The sequence below is a fragment of the Oncorhynchus nerka genome, linkage group LG17 (genome assembly GCF_034236695.1).
Source record: "Oncorhynchus nerka isolate Pitt River linkage group LG17, Oner_Uvic_2.0, whole genome shotgun sequence".
NCBI lineage: Eukaryota > Metazoa > Chordata > Actinopteri > Salmoniformes > Salmonidae > Oncorhynchus > Oncorhynchus nerka.
Window position 1 is genome coordinate 22,858,221 of NC_088412.1, and position 17,666 is coordinate 22,875,886.

At 42.9% G+C, this 17,666-nt stretch overlaps 1 protein-coding gene across 1 annotated transcript in view; it reads right to left on the reverse strand.

Moving 5' to 3' along the window:
* LOC115144900 (transmembrane protein 59-like) overlaps positions 1 to 16,340 on the reverse strand; it is a 40,489-nt gene extending 24,149 nt beyond the window's left edge. Inside the window, exons 1-4 of the mRNA XM_029686019.2 lie at positions 16,004 to 16,340; positions 14,298 to 14,403; positions 13,774 to 13,868; positions 10,610 to 10,762 (exon numbers count right to left, since the gene is read on the reverse strand). Of these exons, the coding sequence (XP_029541879.1) occupies positions 10,610 to 10,762; positions 13,774 to 13,868; positions 14,298 to 14,403; positions 16,004 to 16,168 (519 nt within the window). The 5' untranslated portion in view covers positions 16,169 to 16,340. The remainder of the gene's footprint in view (positions 1 to 10,609; positions 10,763 to 13,773; positions 13,869 to 14,297; positions 14,404 to 16,003) is intronic.
* Between the last annotated feature and the right edge of the window lie 1,326 nt (positions 16,341 to 17,666).

Here is a 17,666-nt window from a genome sequence, read left to right on the forward strand (position 1 = left end):
TATAGCTCCACATTGATCTGGTACTGGTACTCCTTGTATATAGCTCCACATTGATCTGGTACTGGTACTCCTTGTATATAGCTCCACATTGATCTGGTACTGGTACTCCCTGTATATAGCTCCACATTGATCTGGTACTGGTACTCCCTGTATATAGCTCCACATTGATCTGGTACTGGTACTCCCTGTATATAGCTCCACATTGATCTGGTACTGGTACTCCCTGTATATAGCTCCACATTGATCTGGTACTGGTACTCCTTGTATATAGCTCCACATTGATCTGGTACTGGTACTCCCTGTATATAGCTCCACATTGATCTGGTACTGGTACTCCCTGTATATAGCTCCACATTGATCTGGTACTGGTACTCCTTGTATATAGCTCCACATTGATCTGGTACTGGTACTCCTTGTATATAGCTCCACATTGATCTGGTACTGGTACTCCTTGTATATAGCTCCACATTGATCTGGTACTGGTACTCCCTGTATATAGCTCCACATTGATCTGGTACTGGTACTCCCTGTATATAGCTCCACATTGATCTGGTACTGGTACTCCTGTATATAGCTCCACATTGATCTGGTACTGGTACTCCTTGTATATAGCTCCACATTGATCTGGTACTGGTACTCCCTGTATATAGCTCCACATTGATCTGGTACTGGTACTCCTGTATATAGCTCCACATTGATCTGGTACTGGTACTCCCTGTATATAGCTCCACATTGATCTGGTACTGGTACTCCCTGTATATAGCTCCACATTGATCTGGTACTGGTACTCCCTGTATATAGCTCCACATTGATCTGGTACTGGTACTCCTTGTATATAGCTCCACATTGATCTGGTACTGGTACTCCCTGTATATAGCTCCACATTGATCTGGTACTGGTACTCCTGTATATAGCTCCACATTGATCTGGTACTGGTACTCCTTGTATATAGCTCCACATTGATCTGGTACTGGTACTCCTGTATATAGCTCCACATTGATCTGGTACTGGTACTCCCTGTATATAGCTCCACATTGATCTGGTACTGGTACTCCTTGTATATAGCTCCACATTGATCTGGTACTGGTACTCCCTGTATATAGCTCCACATTGATCTGGTACTGGTACTCCTGTATATAGCTCCACATTGATCTGGTACTGGTACTCCTGTATATAGCTCCACATTGATCTGGTACTGGTACTCCCTGTATATAGCTCCACATTGATCTGGTACTGGTACTCCTTGTATATAGCTCCACATTGATCTGGTACTGGTACTCCTGTATATAGCTCCACATTGATCTGGTACTGGTACTCCCTGTATATAGCTCCACATTGATCTGGTACTGGTACTCCTTGTATATAGCTCCACATTGATCTGGTACTGGTACTCCCTGTATATAGCTCCACATTGATCTGGTACTGGTACTCCTGTATATAGCTCCACATTGATCTGGTACTGGTACTCCCTGTATATAGCTCCACATTGATCTGGTACTGGTACTCCTTGTATATAGCTCCACATTGATCTGGTACTGGTACTCCTTGTATATAGCTCCACATTGATCTGGTACTGGTACTCCTGTATATAGCTCCACATTGATCTGGTACTGGTACTCCCTGTATATAGCTCCACATTGATCTGGTACTGGTACTCCTGTATATAGCTCCACATTGATCTGGTACTGGTACTCCCTGTATATAGCTCCACATTGATCTGGTACTGGTACTCCTTGTATATAGCTCCACATTGATCTGGTACTGGTACTCCCTGTATATAGCTCCACATTGATCTGGTACTGGTACTCCCTGTATATAGCTCCACATTGATCTGGTACTGGTACTCCTTGTATATAGCTCCACATTGATCTGGTACTGGTACTCCCTGTATATAGCTCCACATTGATCTGGTACTGGTACTCCCTGTATATAGCTCCACATTGATCTGGTACTGGTACTCCCTGTATATAGCTCCACATTGATCTGGTACTGGTACTCCTTGTATATAGCTCCACATTGATCTGGTACTGGTACTCCTTGTATATAGCTCCACATTGATCTGGTACTGGTACTCCCTGTATATAGCTCCACATTGATCTGGTACTGGTACTCCTGTATATAGCTCCACATTGATCTGGTACTGGTACTCCCTGTATATAGCTCCACATTGATCTGGTACTGGTACTCCTTGTATATAGCTCCACATTGATCTGGTACTGGTACTCCTTGTATATAGCTCCACATTGATCTGGTACTGGTACTCCTGTATATAGCTCCACATTGATCTGGTACTGGTACTCCTGTATATAGCTCCACATTGATCTGGTACGGGTACTCCTGTATATAGCTCCACATTGATCTGGTACTGGTACTCCCTGTATATAGCTCCACATTGATCTGGTACTGGTACTCCTTGTATATAGCTCCACATTGATCTGGTACTGGTACTCCCTGTATATAGCTCCACATTGATCTGGTACTGGTACTCCCTGTATATAGCTCCACATTGATCTGGTACTGGTACTCCTTGTATATAGCTCCACATTGATCTGGTACTGGTACTCCTTGTATATAGCTCCACATTGATCTGGTACTGGTACTCCTTGTATATAGCTCCACATTGATCTGGTACTGGTACTCCCTGTATATAGCTCCACATTGATCTGGTACTGGTACTCCCTGTATATAGCTCCACATTGATCTGGTACTGGTACTCCTTGTATATAGCTCCACATTGATCTGGTACTGGTACTCCTTGTATATAGCTCCACATTGATCTGGTACTGGTACTCCCTGTATATAGCTCCACATTGATCTGGTACTGGTACTCCTGTATATAGCTCCACATTGATCTGGTACTGGTACTCCCTGTATATAGCTCCACATTGATCTGGTACTGGTACTCCCTGTATATAGCTCCACATTGATCTGGTACTGGTACTCCTTGTATATAGCTCCACATTGATCTGGTACTGGTACTCCCTGTATATAGCTCCACATTGATCTGGTACTGGTACTCCCTGTATATAGCTCCACATTGATCTGGTACTGGTACTCCTTGTATATAGCTCCACATTGATCTGGTACTGGTACTCCTGTATATAGCTCCACATTGATCTGGTACTGGTACTCCCTGTATATAGCTCCACATTGATCTGGTACTGGTACTCCTGTATATAGCTCCACATTGATCTGGTACTGGTACTCCTTGTATATAGCTCCACATTGATCTGGTACTGGTACTCCTTGTATATAGCTCCACATTGATCTGGTACTGGTACTCCCTGTATATAGCTCCACATTGATCTGGTACTGGTACTCCCTGTATATAACTCCACATTGATCTGGTACTGGTACTCCTGTATATAGCTCCACATTGATCTGGTACTGGTACTCCCTGTATATAGCTCCACATTGATCTGGTACTGGTACTCCTTGTATATAGCTCCACATTGATCTGGTACTGGTACTCCCTGTATATAGCTCCACATTGATCTGGTACTGGTACTCCTTGTATATAGCTCCACATTGATCTGGTACTGGTACTCCTTGTATATAGCTCCACATTGATCTGGTACTGGTACTCCCTGTATATAGCTCCACATTGATCTGGTACTGGTACTCCCTGTATATAGCTCCACATTGATCTGGTACTGGTACTCCCTGTATATAGCTCCACATTGATCTGGTACTGGTACTCCTTGTATATAGCTCCACATTATCTGGTACTGGTACTCCTTGTATATAGCTCCACATTGATCTGGTACTGGTACTCCTGTATATAGCTCCACATTGATCTGGTACTGGTACTCCCTGTATATAGCTCCACATTGATCTGGTACTGGTACTCCCTGTATATAGCTCCACATTGATCTGGTACTGGTACTCCTGTATATAGCTCCACATTGATCTGGTACTGGTACTCCTTGTATATAGCTCCACATTGATCTGGTACTGGTACTCCCTGTATATAGCTCCACATTGATCTGGTACTGGTACTCCCTGTATATAGCTCCACATTGATCTGGTACTGGTACTCCTTGTATATAGCTCCACATTGATCTGGTACTGGTACTCCTGTATATAGCTCCACATTGATCTGGTACTGGTACTCCCTGTATATAGCTCCACATTGATCTGGTACTGGTACTCCTGTATATAGCTCCACATTGATCTGGTACTGGTACTCCTTGTATATAGCTCCACATTGATCTGGTACTGGTACTCCTTGTATATAGCTCCACATTGATCTGGTACTGGTACTCCTGTATATAGCTCCACATTGATCTGGTACTGGTACTCCCTGTATATAGCTCCACATTGATCTGGTACTGGTACTCCCTGTATATAGCTCCACATTGATCTGGTACTGGTACTCCCTGTATATAGCTCCACATTGATCTGGTACTGGTACTCCTGTATATAGCTCCACATTGATCTGGTACTGGTACTCCCTGTATATAGCTCCACATTGATCTGGTACTGGTACTCCCTGTATATAGCTCCACATTGATCTGGTACTGGTACTCCTTGTATATAGCTCCACATTGATCTGGTACTGGTACTCCCTGTATATAGCTCCACATTGATCTGGTACTGGTACTCCCTGTATTTAGCTCCACATTGATCTGGTACTGGTACTCCCTGTATATAGCTCCACATTGATCTGGTACTGGTACTCCTTGTATATAGCTCCACATTGATCTGGTACTGGTACTCCCTGTATATAGCTCCACAGTGATCTGGTACTGGTACTCCCTGTATATAGCTCCACATTGATCTGGTACTCCCTGTATATAGCTCCACATTGATCTGGTACTGGTACTCCCTGTATATAGCTCCACAGTGATCTGGTACTGGTACTCCCTGTATATAGCTCCACATTGATCTGGTACTCCCTGTATATAGCTCCACATTGATCTGGTACTGGTACTCCCTGTATATAGCTCCACATTGATCTGGTACTGGTACTCCCTGTATATAGCTCCACATTGATCTGGTACTGGTACTCCCTGTATATAGCTCCACATTGATCTGGTACTGGTACTCCCTGTATATAGCTCCACATTGATCTGGTACTGGTACTCCTTGTATATAGCTCCACATTGATCTGGTACTGGTACTCCCTGTATTTAGCTCCACATTGATCTGGTACTGGTACTCCCTGTATTTAGCTCCACATTGATCTGGTACTGGTACTCCCTGTATATAGCTCCACATTGATCTGGTACTGGTACTCCCTGTATTTAGCTCCACATTGATCTGGTACTGGTACTCCCTGTATTTAGCTCCACATTGATCTGGTACTGGTACTCCCTGTATATAGCTCCACATTGATCTGGTACTGGTACTCCTTGTATATAGCTCCACATTGATCTGGTACTGGTACTCCCTGTATTTAGCTCCACATTGATCTGGTACTGGTACTCCTGTATATAGCTCCACATTGATCTGGTACTGGTACTCCCTGTATATAGCTCCACATTGATCTGGTACTGGTACTCCCTGTATATAGCTCCACATTGATCTGGTACTGGTACTCCTTGTATATAGCTCCACATTGATCTGGTACTGGTACTCCCTGTATTTAGCTCCACATTGATCTGGTACTGGTACTCCCTGTATATAGCTCCACATTGATCTGGTACTGGTACTCCCTGTATATAGCTCCACATTGATCTGGTACTGGTACTCCCTGTATATAGCTCCACATTGATCTGGTACTGGTACTCCCTGTATATAGCTCCACATTGATCTGGTACTGGTACTCCCTGTATATAGCTCCACATTGATCTGGTACTCCCTGTATATAGCTCCACATTGATCTGGTACTGGTACTCCCTGTATATAGCTCCACATTGATCTGGTACTGGTACTCCCTGTATATAGCTCCACATTGATCTGGTACTGGTACTCCCTGTATTTAGCTCCACATTGATCTGGTACTGGTACTCCCTGTATATAGCTCCACATTGATCTGGTACTGGTACTCCCTGTATATAGCTCCACATTGATCTGGTACTGGTACTCCTGTATATAGCTCCACATTGATCTGGTACTGGTACTCCACATTGATCTGGTACTGGTACTTAGCTCCACATTGATCTGGTACTGGTACTCCTTGTATATAGCTCCACATTGATCTGGTACTGGTACTCCCTGTATATAGCTCCACATTGATCTGGTACTGGTACTCCCTGTATTTAGCTCCATTCTTGTGTTGTTTTTATTTTTAAACTCTGTATCGTTGGGAAGGGCACGTAAGCATTTCAGGGTAAAGTCTACACCAGTTGTATTCGGCTCATGTAACAAGTCCAATTTAATTTGATTTAATTTGACACTTTCTGCCCTCCAGGACATCTACAGCAGCAGGAAGGCCAAGAAGATTATCAAGGACCTCAGGCACCCGACCCACGGCCTGTTCACCCCACTACCTTCTAGAAAGCGGATACAGTACAGGTGCACCGAGAGACTGAGAAACAGCTTCTATCTCCAGGCCATCAGACTGTTAAAAAGTCACCACTAGCCGGCCTCCACCCAGTACCCTGCCCTGAACAGTTCTAGCCGGCCTCCACCCAGTACCCTGCCCTGAACAGTTCTAGCCGGCCTCCACCCAGTACCCTGCCCTGAACAGTTCTAGCCGGCCTCCACCCAGTACCCTGCCCTGAACAGTTCTAGCCGGCCTCCACCCAGTACCCTGCCCTGAACAGTTCTAACCGAACCCAGTACCCTGCCCTGAACAGTTCTAGCCGGCCTCCACCCAGTACCCTGCCCTGAACAGTTCTAGCCGGCCTCCACCCAGTACCCTGCCCTGAACAGTTCTAGCCGGCCTCCACCCAGTACCCTGCCCTGAACAGTTCTAGCCGGCCTCCACCCAGTACCCTGCCCTGAACAGTTCTAGCCGGCCTCCACCCAGTACCCTGCCCTGAACAGTTCTAGCCGGCCTCCACCCAGTACCCTGCCCTGAACAGTTCTAACCGGCCTCCACCCAGTACCCTGCCCTGAACAGTTCTAGCCGGCCTCCACCCAGTACCCTGCCCTGAACAGTTCTAGCCGGCCTCCACCCAGTACCCTGCCCTGAACAGTTCTAGCCGGCCTCCACCCAGTACCCTGCCCTGAACAGTTCTAGCCGGCCTCCACCCAGTACCCTGCCCTGAACAGTTCTAGCCGGCCTCCACCCAGTACCCTGCCCTGAACAGTTCTAGCCGGCCTCCACCCAGTACCCTGCCCTGAACAGTTCTAACCGGCCTCCACCCAGTACCCTGCCCTGAACAGTTCTAGCCGGCCTCCACCCAGTACCCTGCCCTGAACAGTTCTAACCGGCCTCCACCCAGTACCCTGCCCTGAACAGTTCTAGCCGGCTACCACCCGGTTCTCTAACCTGCACCTTAAAGACTGCTGCCCTATGTACATAGTCATTGAACACTGGTCACTTTAATAATGTTTACATACTGTTTCACCCACTTTATATGAATACACTGTATTCTAGTCCTTGCTCATCCTATATAACATCTTTTTGTATTTTTCTGGATTATATGTGTATTGTTGTTTTTATTGCTAGGTATTACTGCACTGTTGGAGCTAGAAACACAAGCATTTGCTGCACCTGCGATAACATCTGCAAATCTTTATACGACACCAATAAACTTTTATTTTATTTTATTTGTATTGGAGTTAAGAGGAGACTCTTTGCTGGTGAGTGATTCTGACATATCAGCTGATCAATAGAAATAGCCTTTAAGAAGTTGTAATGTCTCATTGTAGCACCAAAACAAATCAGAAAAGTATCTGATCAGCCTATCCTCTCTTCATTGATGGAAAATAGATCAGATTTAATGACATAAGTCAATAGTTATGAAAACTGAAAATAACAATTACCAGTCAGCGTTTGACTAGTCTACAGGTCAATGAAATTGAGTTCATTAGAGTAAAAACACATCTCAAACAAAAAAGAGAAAACGAAACAAGCAGAAAATAAATTAAACCCGATGTAGTTATTTAACGATGACATGCAGTAAGTATGTCATCCCTTTTGCCATCAGAACACCCTAAATTTGTTGGGGCATGGTGTCGAAAGCGTTCCGCAGGGATGGATGCTGGCCCATGCTTCCCACATTTGTGTCAAGTTAGATGGATGTCCTTTGGGTGGTGGACATTCTTGATACTACGGGAAACTGTTGAGCATGAAAAACCCAGTAGCGTTGCAGTTCTTGACACAAACCGTTGCGCCTAGCACCTCCTACCATACCCCGTTCAAAGGCACTTCCCATGTTTTCTTTTAACCTTTTGTGTCTTGCCCATTCACCCTCTGAATGGCACACATACACAATCCATGTCTCAATTGTCTCAAGACTTAAACATCCTTCTTTAACATGTCTCCTCCCCTTCATCTACACTGATTGAAGTGGATTTAACAAATGACATCAATAAAGGATCATACAGTAGCTTTCACCTGGATTCACCTGGTCAGTCTATGTCATGGAAAGAGCAGGTGTTTCTAATGTTTTGAACACTCAGTGGATGTGGTAGACAATAAGGCTTGGTCTTACAAAAGGTCATAGATATTCAGACAAAACTATTGTTATTTTCAAAGTCATTTCACAACCAGTTGTATCTGTTGGATCCAGATGTAACATTGGGAGGAAAGGCAAAAGGAAGAGAAGAGTGAACATCTAAGGATGTTAGTAGTTATTGGCTGCCGACTGGGGAGATCTTGCCATCAGTAAAAGTAGGCCTGCCTCCTGATATGCATCTGTCATGCATTATGGCACAGAATGTCAAAGGTGCTCTGGTTATAGAGACACAGAAAGCAACAGGGAGGAGGGATCCTTTTCCAAATGAACAATCTCCCTTCCCTTACTTGGTATTTTTGGGTTATTTGGGGGCACTTTTTTTTTAGGAAGGGGGATTTCATAGATGTACATTTCTCCCTGTTTCCTTCAAGGGGGACCCTGCATAGTGTGCATATTGGACACTGAAAGAATTTAAACAAGACTCCAAGCCCATTTCCAAACAAGCGCTCTTCCCCAATCAGTGATGAGAGGGCCACATCGGCTGTGTTTACTCCCGATCAGCCCAGAGGAAACCGCTTGATTCTCCCTGATTACCTTGGAGGAGCACTCCTGAAACACTCGGAGGCTGGGATGGCATGAATAAGTGTGATTAAGAAGGAGGCTGCCACTTAACCCAAGTCAAATGTGGGCAGGAGAGGGATGGATGTTCCCAGAGCTGGAACTCAGCCCACTGTCTGAGAGACAGCTAAAGGGAGCTGAGGAAGGGAGAATCTGCCGCTTGCGGGACTGGGACTCAGACTGCCTCCCTCAGACACAGGTGGCTTGCCTGGAGCAATCAGAGAAGCTGCTCTTATCACAGTTGCATCCAAATGCACAAACGTTTTGGAAATATGAGTGTTTATCCCACATTGATATAGAACCCAGATGGTCTTTGTGTGCTTTGTTAGCCCTCGGAGCTAATTCCTAAAAGTAATAGACCAGGTATCAATCTCCAGACATTTGTGTGACTCAATACCACAATAGCCCTGTATGCTAAAGCCTAGATAACTCTTGGAAATAGAGTGTTATTTTGGGTATTATCTTCGCAAAATACACCTACATTTGCTGCTTAGTGAAGTAAAAGTCATATATTCTCAAAATGACTGATTAACTTAAGGAGAGCACAAGTAATTCCACTGTGAACTAATTCAAATAGAAATCCCTTTACCCAAATAAACTTCTTATACTGAACACTGCATCAAGCACCATTCATTCCACAAGGTGGCTCTCTAACAAACTCTTAAACTCAGAGGAACTTGATAATCAATTTGTTTTGGTCCGATTCACTTCAGCTCCAGTAGTGCACTGTGTTGCCTTGTATGGCCCTCTTTGGGAACGTACTAAAACTGCTACATAACGTGGATAAACTGCTACCACAGTGGGTCTCTTAACTTTTTCCTGTTTGTTTTGTATCACGCCTAAGGCTACGAGTCACCGTGGTCCTCTTAACTGAGTCCATACACCCTGACTTCCTACCCAGCCCTCTGCTCTGCAGAACCCACTCATTCTGAACATCTGCAGTAGTGATTAGTATTGCAGCGGTGGCTTGGCTTCTCTTTCAGCTGTCCCTCAGCCTTAGTGTTCTTTGATTTCTTTACCCCCAGTTAATCTGTCAAGAGGGTGGCAGTCAGCCAGATGCCCACTAAACGCAGGCTTGTGGCAGCCAACTCAGAGCCTGTGATGCCCACTAAACACACGCATCCATCCATCATCCCTAAGGCTAAAGAAAAATAATCATGGAGACTGTTGTTTTCATCATTTCATGTTGTCTCACTACATCTCTTTTTATGACTGGATTTACAGATCTCTGTAGTCCTTCTATATTCAGCCAGCCTGTCTTGACTTAGCCGTCACCAATAAAGTAAATATGTAGAGTACTGATCCCACACCCTTTCCCCCTAATGTCTGAGGCAAGTTCACCTTTGTAGCCCCCGAAGCTTGAGTTACAGCTGTACCCTGGAGTGAAAGACACTCCCAAAACTAATCCCAGCACCCCTAAGAGTCACTGAGTTGTGTGTAACTTGAGTCCTGTCTGCCGAACCCTGACAGTGTCTTACCTGGAAGACGAGCACCTTGCCATCATCGGCCTGCAGGTAGAAGGTCCAGGTAGAGGAGATGAAGCTCTGAGCAGAGCTGACAATGTCGTTACACCAGCTGGACACGGTGTCCATGACGGAGGGGGGCATGGGACGGTGGGCCATGGCCTTCAACTGCAGGTAATAAAAGGTGGGACTGTTGAGTTTAGGTGCATTTATTTAATATGGCAAAGTCATGTGAAGTGAGAGTGTGAAGGTGTGTGGGGGGCCAAGGGGGGCGTGTAAAAGTGGATGTGAAAGAGAGAGACCGTGTAAATCCGTGCACATTCCTCGTCGCTTGAGGGGTGCAAAATCCATTTGTCACTTAAATCTCGCTAGATTAATTACTTCAATTTTATTGTTGAGACTCTTTCATACTCTTGTTTGTGCCTGTCGTTTTTTCCCGTTAACCTTACGACCGTGTAAATGTTTCTAAATAACCTATCAAACACACCACAGTAATGGCTGAAATAGGCTCAGTGGAATACATTGTCTTTTCGTTGAATCTATAAGAACGCTAAAGCTTCGCCTGGGATTTAACGTACCGTCTCAACACTTACATTACAAGAAAGAGAAGATCGCTTTATTTTGATGCGTGTTCATTTTTTTGTGGGATTTAAAAAAGTAATAATTTAACAGTTGAAATGTTTACAAATGAAATGCAATGAAATAAAAAGCCATTTCCAAAAATGAACACACATATTATAGTGATAATTTATGTCTGATCTTGCAAACAATGTAACGTATGTTTAGATACAGTGCATTCGAAAGAATTCAGACCCCTTGACTTTATCCACATTTTGTTACAAACAATTCTAAAATTGGTTAAATAAATAATGTCCTCATCAAACTACACACAATACCCCATAATGACAAAGCAAAAACAGGTTTCGAGAAATGTTTGCTTATTTAAAAAACAGAAATACCTTATTTACATAACTATTCAGACCATTTGCTATGAGACTCAAAATTGAGCTCAGGTGCATCCTGTTTCCATTGATCATCCTTGAGATGTTTCTACAACTTGATTGGAGTCCACCTGTGGTAAATTCAATTGATTGGAAATGATTTGGAAAGGCACACCTGTCTATATACAGTGGTGTAAAGTACTTAAGAACAAATACTTTAAAGTACTACTTAAGTAGCTTTTTGGGATATCTGTACTATACTTTACTATTTATATTTTTGACAACTTTTACTTTTACTTCACTACATTCCTAAAGGAAATCATGCGCTTTTTACTGCATACATTTTGAGACACAAAAATACGCATTACATTTTGAATGCTTAGCAGGACAGAAAAGTGGTCCAATTCAAGCACTTATCAAGAGCACAGTGCTGGTCATCCCTACTGCATTGGATCTGGTGGACTCTAAACCTAAACACACATGCTTAGTTTGTAGATGATGTCTAAGTGTTGGAGTGTGCCCCTGGCTATAAGTAAATTTTAAAAAACAAGAAAATTGTGCCGTCTGGTTTGCTTAATCTAAGGAATTTGAAATGATTCATACTCTTACTTTTGATACTTGAGTACATTTTAGCAATTACATAGACATTTGATACTTAAGTACATTTAAAACCAAATACTTTTAGACTTTTACTCAAATAGCATTTTATTGGTTGACTTTCATTTTTACTTGAGTCATTTTCTATTAACTATATTTACATTTACTCCAGTATGACAATTGGGTACTTTTTCCACCATTGTCTATATAAGGTCCCACAGTTGACAGCGCATGTCAGAGCAAAAACCAAGCCATGAGGTCGATGGAATTGTCCGTAGAGCACCGAGACAGTATTCTGTTGAGGAACAAATCTGGGAAAGGGTACCAAAAAAATTCTGCAGCATTGAAGGTCCTCAAGAACACAGTGGCTTCCATCATTATTAAATGGAAGAAGTTTGGAACCACCAAGATTCTTCCTAGAGCTGGCCGCCCGGCCAAACTGAGCAATCTGGGGAGAAGGGCCTTTCTCAGGGAGGTGACCAAGAACCCGATGGTCGCTCTGACAGAGCTCCATAGTTCCTCTGTGGAGATGGGAGAACCTTCTAGAAGGACAACCAGCACTACACGAATCTGGTAGAGTGGCCAGACGAAAGCCACTCCTCAATAAAAGGCACATGAAGGCACACTTGGAGTTTGCCAAAAGGAACCTAAAGACTCTCAGACCATGAGAAACAAGATTCTCTGGTCTGATGAAACTAAATTGAACTTTTTGGTCTGAATGCCAAGTGTCACGTCTGGAGGAAACCTGGCACCATCCCTTAGGTGATGGCCCAGCCAGTTCCCGGACTTGAACTCAATCGAACATCTCTGGAGAGACCTGAAAATAGCTGTGCAGTGGAGCTCCCCATCCAACCTGACAGAGATTGAGAGGATCTGCAGAGAACAATGGGAGAAACTCCTCAAATACAGGTATGCGAAGCTTGTAGCATCAGACCCAAGAAGACTCGAGGTTGTAATCGCTGCCAAAGGTGCTTAAACAAAGTACTGAGTAAAGGGTTTGAATACTTATGTAAATGTCATATTTACGGGGGGTTACATAGACAGGTGTGTGCCTTTCCAAATCATGTCCAATCAATTGAATTTGAACTCGAATTAAGTTGTAGAAACATCTGAAGGATGATCAATGGAAACAGTATGCACCTGAGCTCAATTTCGAGTCTCATAGCAAAGGGTCTGAATACTTATGTCAATAAGGTATTTCAGTTTTTTATTTTGTAATAAATATGCAAAAATTTCTCAAAACCTGTTTGCCCTATCAATTTTGAGATGTGTTCGTGTTTTGGTCCATAATTAATATTAGTATTTTCAAAACGTAAAAACAAAAATGTCAAAATCTTGATGAAAATGTATATTTTCTTTAGTTTACCGTACTACCGTCATCAAAATATTTATGAATTTTAACCACTTTAAAATGGACATGCATCAATAATGAGACATCGCTACATTTGCATACATTAATTCAATGTTTCAGAAACATGTTAATATAAAAACGTATATTATTTGTGTCTACATTCAACTGGTAAAAGCTGATTGTGATATAATTAAGATATATTTTTTTAAATGTGTGTGTGTGTGTGTGTGTGTGTGTGTGTGTGTGCGTGCGTGCGTGCGTTTTACTGAATTCCTAGTGACCATGCTCACCTTCCTCCTCTTGATCTCAGGTTCAGAAGGCTGGCTGGCACAGCCGGTGCTGCAGGCCTCCTGCTCCAGCAGCTTGCTGTATGCTTCCTGGCAGGCTACAGAGAAAGAGAGGCGGAGAGAGATAGGGGGAGAGAGATGGGAGGAGAGAGATAGGGGGAGAGAGATGGGAGGGCACAGGAGAGAAAGGACAGAGAGACCAGATAAACAGATAGGGAGGGAGAAAATACAGCATCTGTCATCCCTATTCACCCCTCCCTACAGTCATCCATATCAGAACATTTGGGCAACTGCTGCCACATGGCACATGAAACGCCTACTAGCAAATTAGGCGTGTTTTCTGGCTTTGAAGCACAGCTTGGGATAGTTCTCTGCAAAGATAAAACCCAGGGTCAAAGTCATGTAACAGTACTATAACAACATGTTGAAGTGGATCACAGGTAGGACCTCTGCTCTTGGTGATAGGCTGCCCTGTAGTATCTACCTGGCTTCATTGAGACCCCACCCTGTGAGTCAGGCTGCCTTACCTCCTTGACACTCCTCTCTGCTGGTGTTGAAGCCGGCATTTCCATTCACAAACTGGCAGATGGAGTAAAGACGGCAACCACGGTGACAGGCATTCAGAATGGAGTCCTTCAGGATAACAATAAAACATAGCAGCTAAATATGCTATGACCACAGAAATATGTATATTGTCCATGACAATGTACTTTAAGCAAATGTATAACTTGATACAGGGATTTTAATTGGATTTCAGTTTTTCTAATAGATATGTCAAATGAATTAAGGTGTTATAAGGCACAAGTTGAGGCACAAGGTGGACTGAGAAATGTGGTTGTCTCACCTAAGCTATGAATGCACTAACTCTAAGTTGTGTCTGCTAAATAACTCAAATGTAAATGTAAAATATTGCAAATGCCTGAGAATCTGATGAGTGAAGAATTACAACCACTTGGTCACTGTTTTCTACAAGCCTGGTTCTAATACAGAAGAACGAAACAGCGTCCCCACGCGACTGACACGGGAACGTGATAGACAAAGAGATCCCCATGTCCGACGACCCCTGTCCGACGATTTACTTTACAGGCGTATTTACAGCATCATGCGTATAATCGTTTCAATTAACTGCTTTATTCCGTGTTCATTGTGTGTCTAGCGGGATATTATTCTGCCCAAGGATTTACGGTTCCTTTGTATAGGTATTTATTTGCTTACTCCACAGTGGCAATTACAGTCCCATCATGAATAAAATAAACATCTGTTCAAGCACTATTTGTCACTACGGGTCTTATCTGTTCCAATAATATGCGCACATCAAAGGCATACATTAGGGCCTATAGGCTGGTGCAGTGTTCTGAAAACAGGTCATTCCGCATAGTTCATGGTGATCCATTTTGCTGCTCTGCTCTGCTCCGCCCTGCATGATGTCTGAACCACACCTGAGCAGAGCTGATGCGATGAGTAGGTGGGAAAAGAACAACCTTGCCAAGAGACAGACACTAATCCATTACTAAGCTACAATCATTTTTCAAATTTGACATAATTTAAGTTGTTTTAAACATGGATATTGTAATAATTTAGCTATTATTTACATATCCTGCATATTGTGGTTCATGGACAAATACATATTTCAGCTCACAATGAGGCAACCAGGAAATCATGCGAGTGCAATAGACTCTATTAGAGAATAGGCTACCATCTGCTTGGTCGGGTGCCCTCACAGCGATGACTTGATTTAATATAAACATCCAGGCATTATCTAATGAATAGACATTTGTGTAAATAAATCCTGATGAAGTAGGTGGAGTAGCCATGCTATTTTGATAGTGGAGGACCAGAGCTGTGAGAATGCGTCATAAAACGATAATTTCGGCCTAACTGTCCAAGATAATTTACACTCAGTTCTTGAAATGAAGATAGGTAGCGTTGCGTACTGATGTTGCAATATTAGGATAAGCATGCCAATTAGTAAAATGATGGGCCTTCGTTACGGATTGGCCATATTACATTTACAAGTGATTGCCAGTATTGAAAGATTAAAGGGACATCTATTGATATTCGATATACCGTATTCAATTTCGTATACAGTCGTCGAAATGTAAGCACTTACTATGGCAGTTATTCAAGCACGAAAATATACTTTTCTGTCACATTTATATTTAACCTAATATATTCTGCTTTTCTGCTATCCATGAATTATGTATTTAGCCTATAGTTTTCAAGTATCACTTACTTTAGCTGGGCTTTTGTTTTTGACGGTGATCTGGCATTGCTTTTTGCAGTAATTGATGTCGCCTAGTTGATTGTCAAATAGATCAGAAGACGCAGCTGCCAGCCCCGCCAGAAGCAGCGAGACGACAGCGGAGACACCGCACACCCTGCAGCCGAACTGAACCATTTTAAAGCCGGATTTGGTCACCACAGTCTGGGCGAACACTGGAGCTTTTAGTGGACTCTGAGCTTCTCAGTTGGATGACGCTTCAACCCGATTTCTATCTGCTTCGGTAATATTGTGCTATGGTTTTGTGGTGTCGTCACTCCAAAATTCATCACGCTCACGCTGCTGCGCGCCCCCTCTTTGTGCGCTCTGCACTCCACAGTGCAAATTCACTGCAGCGCATAGGCCCACTGCTAGCATTCATACATTGTATGATGGAATGTCTATATCATGGGAAAATAAAATATACAGTAGCCTATTTTCACTTAGATATCTGTTATTTAACCAGTCTGTAAAATAATCGTTATCATTCCTTCCCCCTTTTTTTACAAGGCCTCAGTAAATAAGAGAAGGCGATTAAATTATTGCATTAATGATCCTATTGTCTAATGACATGGAAAATAGGCCTAACAATGTTTAATATAGGCAAAACCTCACAATTCAACTGGTAACTAAAACATCACAATTCAACTGGTAACTAATTAATGCACGAGGGGGTGGGGTATCTGGCCAATATAAGATGGCTAAGGGCTGTTCTTACGCATGACTCAACATGGAGTGCCTGGATACAGCCCTTAGCCGTGGTATATTGGCCATATTCCACAAAACCCCGGGGTGCTTTATTGCTATTATGAAATGGTTACCAACGCAATTAGAATAGTAAAATATTGTTTTTGTCATACCTGTGGTATATGGTCTGATATATTACTGCTTTGAGCCAAATCAGTATTCAAGGCTCAAACCACCCTATTTATAAATACAATTATAAACTGGATGTTTCCAGCCCAGAATGCTGATTGGCTGACCGCCGTGGTATATGAAACCTTATACCATGTGCATGACAAAACATTTGTTTTAACTGCTCTAATTACTTCATTAACCAGTTTATAATAGCAATACGGCACTTCTGGGGTTTGTGGTATATGGCCAATATACCACGGCTCATGGCTGTATCCAGGCACTCTGCGATGCGTCGTGCATAGTTAGGCCTACTAATATGGCCTAACTATGTAGGCCTACAACTTTTATAAGTTTGAATAACACAGTAAAGTTATTAACTTAATGTAAGAAACCCCTCAGTGAACAGTGAACAATAACACTTCTGCATAACAGCTTAACACTTTGCTTTTATATAAAACATCAAAATAGCATCTCTTTCTATTCCATGTTTCTAATGAGTGCTTGATAGGCTGAATCTTGTACATAAGAATGTGCCAGGTGGCCTGTATGAATTAATCTTCTATTTTGAGTATATGGACTTTAGAGAACTTTAACCTGTCCCTATGCTGTTTTAATGAATCAATTCAGTCACTTGCCTTGACGATAACCATGAAGTAGACCCAACTATAAAATTAGAGATGGAATGTTATAGAATATACGTTTTTTTCTTCTTCTTTGGAATGGATAAAACGTATACAAAATGAAGAGCAATAATGACTTGAGACCGTGTGGGAAGACA